The sequence below is a fragment of the Triticum aestivum genome, chromosome 3D (genome assembly GCF_018294505.1).
Source record: "Triticum aestivum cultivar Chinese Spring chromosome 3D, IWGSC CS RefSeq v2.1, whole genome shotgun sequence".
Classification (NCBI taxonomy): domain Eukaryota; kingdom Viridiplantae; phylum Streptophyta; class Magnoliopsida; order Poales; family Poaceae; genus Triticum; species Triticum aestivum.
This window is the reverse complement of record NC_057802.1, coordinates 555,788,723-555,799,297: the sequence shown is the minus strand read 5'-3', so window position 1 is coordinate 555,799,297 and position 10,575 is coordinate 555,788,723. Positions and strand designations below refer to the sequence as shown.

The following is a 10,575-nucleotide window of genomic DNA, read 5'->3' as shown; positions in this document are numbered from 1 at the left end:
GCCGGAGATGATTCGATTCGAAGCGGCGGCCGAAAGGGAATCGGCGGCTGCGGGCGGCGGCGGGGGACAGTTGGGCGAAGTCGCGGCGGGCCCAGCGGCGGGCGGATGGCGACAGCATCGATTTTGTGCAAATTCGGCCGGCGGCGGAGTTGGGAGGGCGGCGGGCGGTCGCGCGGATGGTAATGGAAGGCAGTTGGGCAGTTGGCGTGCGGCTACCCTTTTTACATCTCCAGTCAGCGGAGATGCAAATCTGCACCGCGGGGTCTTGTATTTTACATCTCCGTGAGGTGGAGATGTAATTATTTTTTGCATCTACATTGTCTGTTGGAGAGGTGTTTTTAGGTTTCAAAGAAACAAATGGTTGTTATTTTATCATATACATTTTCTATTGGAGATGCTCGAACTCCGTCAATGTCATGCTAATTAACAGCGTCAATGACATTGATTGGCCAGGGTCCTTCAGATGCTATGGAGTTGAACTTTTTGAGTTGAAAAGTAATAATACATTATTTCACCTTAAAAAAATTATAAAAACATTGCTGTGCAAATCGGATCGAGATAATTACAGTCCGAACTCCCCGCAAAATAACTCGAGATACACATTTACTCGCAGTCTCGTACGCTTGTAGGAAAATTACCTGTAACTTCTCTTTTTTTCAGGGGAACGACAGTATTTTGACTCGTACGACCCGGATACACCTTTTCTCTTGGGCTTTCTTGCTCCACCTCAACGTCCGCGCCGCCGCGCACGCAAACCCTCGCTGCCCGTTCCTGCTCCACCTATATTCAGCCTGATCACGACCAAGCTGGATAGCCGGCGCACGAGTCTCTAGTCTTCCGTCGTCCGTCCCGATCTGCAGACTGGCCGCGGATGGCGACGCGCGGCTGCAGGAAGAAGACGAGGGGCATGAAGAGGAGCCCCGTGTCCGACCTCTCGGACGATCTCCTCGTCGAGATCATCTCGCGCGTGCCCTACCAGTCCACCTGCTGCTGCAAGTGCGTCTCCAGGCGGTGGCGCGACCTACTCTCCCATCCCGACCACCGCAAGAAGCTGCCCCGGTCGACCCTCGCCGGCATCTTCTACCAAACCTTCGGAGGCAGTGGGCGCCTTCCCCCAGCTAGGTTTTGTGGCTACCGGAGCGTATCAGGGAACTTCTACTCTAGCATGGACCCCTCCCTCTCGTTCCTGCCCAAACGCAGGAGAGTTCAGTTTTACCTCTTGGACTGCTGCAATGGCCTCCTCCTCTCCCGCAACTGGGATCAGCCTTATGGTGTCAAGAACTTTGAATATGTGGTGTGTAATCCCGCCACTGAAAAGTGGGTCGTTGTGCCTGCCAGCGGATGGTCCTGCAAGGTGCGGATCACTCGCCTAGGGTTCGATCCGACTGTCTCCTCTCACTTCCATGTGTTCGAATTTGCAGCATCTGCTATCCCTAATGCTTATAGGCAGAATGATGTACACGCATCAAAGCAGTGGGAATCTACTCATCCAAAGCTAGAGTTTGGACACATCAAGTTGTTTGGGACAGCCCAATTTCGATAACCGACTATTCGAAAAGCGTATTTTTCAACAGGATGGTGCATTTATCTTCTCGATCATGTCATAATTCGGTTGTAGCAGTTGGTGTGGATGGAACTCGTGGGTTTATTCGTGTGCCTACTCCATGCGGTGGTAATGATCTTTATTTATCTCAAGGACAATTGTGTTTGGCACATAAGGATGCTTCTGAACTGTCAGTTTGGGCTCTTGAAGATTATAGTAGTGAAAACTGGACCTTGAAGTACAAGGTTAGCCACTTACAACTGCTCGGATTAATGTGTTCAATGTTTCTGGGCTATGTTTTTCCAAAATTTCGAGAAGGGGATTACCCCGGGCTCTGCATCCCAGGATGCACACAGCCAATGTTTCTGGGTTATTACAGGGTTATCTCGATCCACCCAGAACATAGTTTGATATTTTTTGTGTGTCAGAAATTGCACAAGCAGGGCGAACGATCACTGACGAAACTAATGTCGTATGACATGGATTCCAGGGAGCTGCATTTTATATGTGAACTTGGACGGGGCTGCAGGACTCCTTATCTTTCATATGTTCCTTTGTTCTCAGAGTCATTGGCAGATGGGCACTAGAAGTCTCAATTACATAGTGCAGCTTCACAATTGTGTATCTCTTTCGAAACCGGCCAATTGTAAACTTTTTAATGATATTGCAGTTAACTTTTCAGCATAAGCAACTGTAACTTGGGTGGACCATCAAAAAGTTGTGATAGTTTTGTTGGTGCTAGACTGCATTCATGTACGTACCTGAATTTATGCGGCTAGGAATTACAGTTAACATCTACAAGCATAATTTATTTGATTGTCGCCCTGTTCTGTTCGACGTGGTTCACCTAACAAGAGGAAACTAATGACATCGACATTCATACTCTTGTCAAGATAAATGATGGCTACTAAACTTCCAGACGCTCTGAAAAAAAAGGATGTCTATTCTGTAGTGTAAAAATCTCAAGTGAGGCTTAGGCGCTCTTGTATGCCAATGCATACTTAACTAGTTGCTTACCTGCATTCATGTGAGAGCATTGCTGTTATCCATGGAGAAGTGTTTGATTGTTTCACATTATAGCTACTTGCTTTTGCTTACTGCTGAACTTTTTATTTACTGCTGCATATGAACTTTGCGGACGCGGTGATGCAGAATTCAACTCTTTATTATTCTACATTCAGAAATAAACCTTCGTTTCAACTCCAGATAGGGAATTTACCAAACTATATTAGCTCTCTCCAAGTACTTAAGGCTAAGCTTTCTTGCGTGAGACACACAACAAAAGTACCCTATCCGCCGCTGCCCATCCACCCCTCCTCCCCCAGCTGCCCTTCCCCGCCACCGTGGAGCGGCGCCGTCGGGGGAAGCCCGGCCGGTGTAGGGGGCGGCGGGGCCGTCTCTTTCCTCTCCACTTGATTCCTGGGATGGGGCGGGCCATCTTACGAGCTGAGGCGCTGGCTGACACAGGTCCCACCACGTTGTATCGGTCAGCCGCGATACTCAGGTGATCCGATTGTTCAAGGATCGGCTTTGTAAGCGGGCTACCTCACCACCTTGTATCGGACGGCTGTGTACTTTGTTTATAAAGCGGGGAGAAAGCCTGTTTCTAGAATTCTAGCCGGCTGAATGCCATTTTGCTATGTCGTGCTTGAATATCCGAATTCCTTTTTTTTGCAAAAATATCTCCTGGAAATGTTTCTTTATCTTCTATCAATAAATAACATGATCTATATTCATGGCAGTTTTTAATCAGGTGACTTGTCAAGTTTTGCAGGTTCAAAACTGTAAAACGTGTGGCATGGGGGTTGGCCCCTGGCCCCTGGAGCTGGGCTGCTAGCTCATGGTCTCCAATTTGTTATCGATGGGTCACCACCTGTTTCGATGACAGTGTGGCTTTGATTTGTTGGGTGTTCGAGGATGAGAATTCACGGAAAATCAGTTATTGGTTATGGTCCTAGCTTGATTATCTATCACAACAGTTAGTGGCTTCAACCTTCAAAATCCACATGCTCTGCTGTGATTTGTAACACAAGAGTTAGTTGTCCTTGTAGCGCGGTCATGGTGTGCTCCTGCTCACAATTTTTTATACATCCTGTCCTCGCTGAGTAAGTATGACAATTTGCAGATTTATCATCATAGACGTGTTAACATTTCCATCACCTCAGCCTTTTCACTGTACATGCCTATCTAGACCTCCGGAGAAAGTTTTGTACCCAAAAAATTCATAAGAAGGTTAAGATCAATGGTGGCTTGGGGCTTTGAATGCACACAATCAGTTCTAGACACAGTAAAAACACCAGGATGACAACAGTTACCAGGATACCTTTTAAGCATTGAAGATTTGATTAATTCACGAGTAAGAATATCGTCGGTTGTTATAAGAGCAAGGGCTCCGCCGCCTCCTCCTCCTCCTCCAAGAAAGGAAGTTAGGGTTCGTGCCTCTCGCCGGCGCCGGCGCAGGTCCGCCTCGTCTCCGGTGGCCCTAGGGCCATGGAGGCGCGGTGGATCCTGGCAAGGGCCGGCGGGAGGGCTCCGTTTTTAGTCTTTTTTTCAATCTTGTTAGGGTTTGTGTCCTACTCAGGAAGGCGAGACGGCGGCGGCTCCCTGAAGATGGAATAAAGGTCTCCCCGCCTAGCCCCCGTTCCGTCGGTGCGTCTAGCATCGTTTGTGGGCGTGTGAAGGTGTGCCTCCGGCAGATCTATCTTTGGTGGATTTGCTCGGATCTCGTCGTTGTTGGTCTACGATCGTGTGTCTTCGGTTTAGATCCTTCCGACCTACGTTATTTTTCATCGGCGGCGGTTACTGTTCTGGGGTGCTGGTCCTATGGGGCCTTAGCACGACGACTTCCCGACTGTCTACTACAACAAGTTGTGCCCGGCTCCGATGATGGAGGGGCGATGACGGCGGCGCCTTCGGCTCGCTTCGGTGCTTGTAGTCGTCGCTAGATGGTCTACGAATCTTGATGTAATTTTTATTTCTGGTGTTCGTTGTACTGCCATGATTGAAGATGAATAGATTCGAAGTTTTTCCAAAAAAAAAAATTCACGAGTAAAAATATTCTGGTGTTTTTTGCGAGGATTTGTTTATGGGACGACTCATGCGGCCGGCCCAGATAACTACAGCCCAGATACCTGCACCGGCTCGTCTCTCCTCTCCCACACAGCCGCCGCGCACGCACACAAACCCTCGATCCACAAGTCTCTAATCTTCTGTCCTCCGTCCAGATCTGCAGACTGGCCGGCGACGGCACTGCAGGGGCAGCGCTCCAAGAAGATGAGGGACACGGAGAGGAGCCCGGTGTCACAGTTGTCCGACGACCTCCTGGTCGAGATCATCTCACGCGTGCCCTACAAGTCCACCCGCTGCTGCAAGTGCGTCTCCGCGCGGTGGCGCGACCTCGTCTCCCACCCGGACCACCGCAAGAAGCTGTCCCTGTCGACCCTCGCCGGCATCTTCTACCAAACCTTCAGAGGGGAACGCTTCCCAGCTATGCTTTGTGGTTACCAAAGCGTGTCAGGGAACTGGTGCACTAGCATGGACTGCTCCCTCTCGTTCCTGCCCAAGTGCAAGAGAGTTAACATGTACCTGCTGGACAGCTGCAATGGCCTGCTCCTCTGCCTTTGCTGGAACCAACCTTCTGATGTCAATGGATTTGGTTACGTGGTGTGCAATCCCGTTACTGAGAAATGGGTGGCCCTACCTGCCACCACCTCGTCCAGCAAGGTGCGGACTGCCCGCCTAGGGTTCGACCCCTCTGTCAACTCCCACTTCCATGTGTTCGAGTTTGTTTCTACTATTGGTGTTGTGGATGTGAATATGCAGGGTCATGCAGGCAAGAAAAAATTGGGGGTCTACTCCTCCAAAACTGGAGTTTGGACACATGGAGTTGTTTGGGACAATCCACTTTCGGTATCCCGTTTCCCAAGAAGCATATTTTTCAACAGGATGCTGCATTTTTCTTCAGATAATAATTTGGTTGTAGCAATTGATGTGGAGGGAAATCACAGGGTCATTCGTGGCCCCATGCCAGATTCTGCTCGTGGTGTTCCTAATGTTTATCTATCACGGGGACAATTGCATTTGGCAAATGGGAGTGTTTCTGAACTCTCAATCTGGGCTCTTGAAGATTTTAGTAGTGAAAACTGGACCCTGAAGCACAGCGTTAGCCACTTACAACTGCTGGGAACAGAGTATTCAATGTTCGCGGGGAACTACAGAGTAATCTCAATCCACCCAGAACACAATGTGATATTTATTGTATGTGAGCAGTTGTACATGCTGAGTGGCCCATCACTGACGAAACTAATGTCATATGAAATGGATTCCAGGGAGCTGCGTTTTATATGTGATCTTGAATGGGGTTGCAGGACTCCTTATCTTCCTTATGTTCCCTTGCTCTCGGAGCCATTGGCAGATGGGCAATAGAAGTCTTCAATTAATTGTGTGGTGTCAAGTTTTGTATCTCTTTTTGTTTCGAAACGGAACATGTTTATCGTTTTTTTGATCTTGCGTAGACCTTTATGAAGTCGTGATAGTTTTGATTGGTGCTTGAGTGCACTCATGTATCTGACTTGATGCAGCTTGCTATGGCAGTTAACAACTTAGTGACTCTGCTTGTGTTTGTGCGCGTATATTAGCATCTCATGCAACTATAACACCATAGTAGCTCAGTCTTTTTTGCTTGTGTTTGTGCATGTATATTAGCAGCCCATGCAACTGTAACACCATAGTACTGAAACATAGCTAGATACTTTTAACATTTTATTTCATATGTCTTAGATATCTAAATTATGGTTTCTTTTTCTGACTAATTTATCTCTATTGTAATGTCTAGATTCAATATTTGTGCTTTGACCTTATATTTTTCACATTTAGATAATATTTGTCCTCGTATCACTACTGGAATTTATGAGTTTTCCGAGTGCCAGAAAAACTCGGCGAAAGCCGTTTTCCACTTGGCAGAGACTTTACTGAATGCAATTCCTGGCTAAGGGTACTCGGGCATAGCCCAAAAACCATGGGAAGAAGACCACACGACAACTAGATGGATATACTGAGCTAAGATTTGAAGATACTGTGTCTCTAATATTTATGAAATGATGTCAGAGGTTGGTGCGGTGAGTGCACATTAAATACTTACAAAGCCCAGATCAAGACCATAAATATCCTCCAGTACATTGAAAATTTGTTTCTCAATAAATGCTTCATTTTGTTGGTTGTTGTATACTACTCCCTCCATCCGGGTTTATTAGGCCCCTCTTATTTTGGACTAAGTTTGACCTATAGGTTGAACTAATAAAATGTATATGTCATAAAAATTATACCATCAAAAGCCCTTTAAAATCAAAATTCAATACTTTTGTAGCATATAATTTATATTTTCTTAGTCATATAGATGGTCGAAGTTTGGCCCAAAATACGAGGGGCCCAAAAAACCCAGCCCGAGGTAGTATATTATAGTAAAAAAGACTGAGCTATTGCAAAGCCAATTCAATTTGATGGTCATTGCATCCAACTTAAGGAGAATCATACGGTTGTAGCGATGGAAATGATGAATGACTTATATGTATTGATCCTAAGAGCATCTCCAACATGCGCTCAAAAAATGCCTCACATGCTAAAAATAGTCGTTTTTGTGCACCGGAGACAGAAAATAGCGCTCTAGCAGACGCTGTAAAATAGAGCACGCACAAAAAGCATTAGCGCACGGGTTGCGCGCGGGCTGCTGCGCTGTAAATTTGGGCCGCCGGATTGTGTGCGCGGGCTGCTGCAAGTGGGGCCGCCGGCTTGGGCGCCGTGTTTTTGTGCATCTGGAGAACCTCTTCGTCGCTCCTGCGCGCATAAAGACTATTTTGGCGCTGTAAAAGAATTATACCGCGCCGAGGCGAAGCGCGCCTATTAGAGATGCTCGAAAGAAAGTTCTTTTTTCTTTTAAAAAATCATGTATCGCTCTCCCCATCCATTCATTAAATGGAAGCAACAGAGTTCACATAATACATCCTATATATATATATATACTATACTTAACAAAACGAATATAACAAAACACTAATGAATTTCGGAAGAGTCATCTTAACTGTATTGTACACACGCAAGCAGACCCTTTGGGTGTGCATGACTATGGTATCAAGAAATAGCAAGCGCATATCAAAGGGTCCCCTATTTTCAGAACTAAAGGGTCTCATATTTTTGTTCTTGACAGCGCTACACAGGCTTACGCCGGCCTAAACCATTTTCATATCATAAACAAGACTAAGATACAACACAATAACTGCAACAAGCACCCCCCACACACAAGAAGGAACAAGGAACAACATAGGAGAACGAAAAATGAGCTACGACATGCAGGCAACACCAAGAACTTAGCACCCATCACCGTTAGGCAGATCGAGAAGAGTGGGAACTACCATTGTTGGATCAGTCGAAAGGAGATTCGACATCAAGAACACGCAGAGAAGAAGCTGCGTGCTACCCTACGATCAGTCTGCACCTTGAAGATCTAGGAGAGTCGCAACCACCGTTGAAGGGCTTCCCACTGTCTAGCCACGACGCGTGAGTGAGAGAGCCACGTACTGTGCCGAAGCGCAATGTTCCATCAAGACAACCTTGCACCTCCTTTGGACCACATCACGGCCACCAACACAAATAGAGAGAACCAGAGAACTATGCGAGGCAACCAAACCTCACGCGTCGTTGAAGGGAGCCGAACTCCGAGAGCTCACCGCTGCCACAAGCCCCAAGAGAGAGATCTGACCAACATCACCAGGATGACCAAGGCAAAGAACGCCGCCACAATCCATTTCCACTGCCACCACTAAACACTTCAGCGACCCAACCAACATTACTACATCGCTGCACACTGACAGACCCAAAACCTCATCACTGACCAATTTTTGGCCGGTCAGTGCCTCAGGTTCTGTGATGACTACCCTCATCATAGACCAACCAAAAACCGGTTATGACTCATTGTTGATGGCTGGACTGTTAGTAATGTAACTTTGATGACACAAAGAAAAAAAAAATCGTTGTTGACAAACTTCACAATTGGTCGGTTAGTGATATGTTTAGGAAAGCACAAGAAGTAGTATAATCTCGGTAGACTAGCGCACATATTCATCCTATATATACTATACTTAAGCAAACACTAATAAATTCCGAAAGAGCCATCTTAACTATATTGTACACGCACAAGCAGATCATTTGGGTGCACAGGACTATAGTAGCAAGAAATAGCAAGCGCATACCATGGACACTTTTTCAGAACTAAAGCCCCCCCCCCCCCCCCCCCCCGCTTTTTTCTTGATGGTGCTACAGCGGGCTTACACTCACTTGAACCATTCTCATAGCATAAATAAGACTGTGATAGAACACAACCACTATAACAAGTAGCATCTGACACACACAAGAAGGAACAAGGAACAACATAGGAGAACCAGAAACAAGCTACGATAAGCAGCCAACACCAAGGACTTTGGACCCATCACCAGTAGGCATACCGAGAAGAGCGAGAACTAGCATTGTTGAATAGAGAAGAAGCTGCCTGCTACCCTGCGATCAGTCTGCACCTTGAAGATCTAGGAGAGTCGCAGCCACCATCGAAGGGCTTCTCACTGCAAGATAACTTCTTCACGGGCACAGGTTGATCTAGTAGCCATGGCCTTTGAGTTTCATACAACAACCCATCATTGTGAAGGGTTTACACTCCATCGTATGGTACAACGCCCATGCGCGTCTGTGTTAGACAATGACATGATAGCAAGTTGCAATATTGAGCTTCAATGAAATGACTAACACGAAGAGCAACAAGAAGCAAAACTTACGAACTCTTCGAGTGACGTGCCCTTGGCCACCTCTTTGCAATTATCCATAAGCACTGCAATACTTGTTGAGGGCATTTTGAATAGCGTACTATGGATGGAGTAGTGACTCCATACCATGATCATGGATCACCTACATGTCGTAGGCCGCGTAGTGCTTGTGCTCATTGAACCAAATATGCACACTTACCCAAAATGTTGCATTATGATTCATGCCTTGAAACTTCACTTGTGGCCAACCACGCATCATGCAACAATTCATCTTTCTTCTTTGAATACATAACCATCATGTTTTCTTCAAAAGTCAACAGCGACAATGACAAAATATTCATGGTGACATTTGGCCGAACACTTGTCGAACGACGGCGACAACGAGGTCTCCGTCCGTGCGAGTGCCGAGTGGTATGGGGGAGGGGTGTGAACTATGAACATCTACAGTCGGGCGCCTCAAACCCGCCTCATATGCCCGGTCGGCCCGCCTGGTCACTGTCCGGTCACGATTTTTTGACCCAGACGCCCCCCTCAAACGGCCCTCAAACGCCCGGGCAGACCGGCACCCCTCATATCCAACCCAAATATGGGGCAGATATGGGGGTGCCCGGACGCGCACGGGCATGCCCATCACGTCGGACCCGACAGCCCGACGCCACCCCAAATTGCACCAAATCCACCCCGAAGACCAGCCGGATCCATTTGCTATCTCCTCTCTTCTTCCTCCTCCGCGCCGTCTGTCTCGCGCTCCGCCGCCGCGCCTGCTCCGCGGCCATTCCCAGGCTCTCCGTCGCTAGCTGCGGAAGAGCCCTCCCTTCCTCGCCGCGGGGGACGTCGTCGCCGGCCCGGACGCCACCGTGGTACATCCGGCAACTCTCTGGCTCCGTCTTGCGTTTGATGTGTTGGACACATTGTCCGACCGGATTTTTTGCGATTTTGTGAGGGAAAACGATGGATTCTGATGCTTCGTCGGAAGAGGCCAGAAATCCAGAAGATCAAGATGCAGCTCAGCTAATGAACTTTCTGCAGATGCATCAGAGTCTTTGAGATCAGCGGGTGCACACGCAACTACTCAATGATCTTGTGGAGTACATATGGACCGACAATGGCAACCAAGGAGCCAATGCTTGAGTTTGGCACTTAAAGTAAATTTTATGTAAACACTATCTATGCTTCGTACCAATATTTACTATTTACATGCAACATTGGCTTGTATGATCGACG

At 47.4% G+C, this 10,575-nt stretch overlaps 2 protein-coding genes across 2 annotated transcripts; both read left to right on the top strand.

Moving 5' to 3' along the window:
• The first annotated feature begins 732 nt into the window (after window positions 1-732).
• LOC123075398 (putative F-box protein At5g52610) lies at window positions 733-2,177 on the top strand. Its single transcript, XM_044498010.1, has one exon. It carries the CDS (start codon window positions 872-874, stop codon window positions 1,541-1,543), a length of 672 nt encoding a protein of 223 aa, XP_044353945.1. The 5' UTR covers window positions 733-871; the 3' UTR covers window positions 1,544-2,177.
• A 2,536-nt stretch (window positions 2,178-4,713) lies between these two features.
• On the top strand, window positions 4,714-6,063 carry LOC123080453 (F-box protein At5g07610-like). The gene is made up of 2 exons (XM_044503381.1): window positions 4,714-5,266; window positions 5,366-6,063. The coding sequence occupies exons 1-2, from the start codon at window positions 4,817-4,819 to the stop codon at window positions 5,966-5,968; spliced, it is 1,053 nt and encodes a 350-aa protein (XP_044359316.1). The 5' UTR covers window positions 4,714-4,816; the 3' UTR covers window positions 5,969-6,063.
• The last annotated feature ends 4,512 nt before the right edge of the window (window positions 6,064-10,575 follow it).

Bases quoted from the DNA above. Each gene is read 5' to 3' on its own strand.
- LOC123075398 (XM_044498010.1), top strand. From the start codon at position 872: ATGGCGACGCGCGGCTGCAGGAAGAAGACGAGGGGCATGAAGAGGAGC.
- LOC123080453 (XM_044503381.1), top strand. From the start codon at position 4,817: ATGAGGGACACGGAGAGGAGCCCGGTGTCACAGTTGTCCGACGACCTC. The intron at 5,267-5,365 runs GTGCGGACTGCC...GTGAATATGCAG, and splicing joins CCACCACCTCGTCCAGCAAG to GGTCATGCAGGCAAGAAAAA.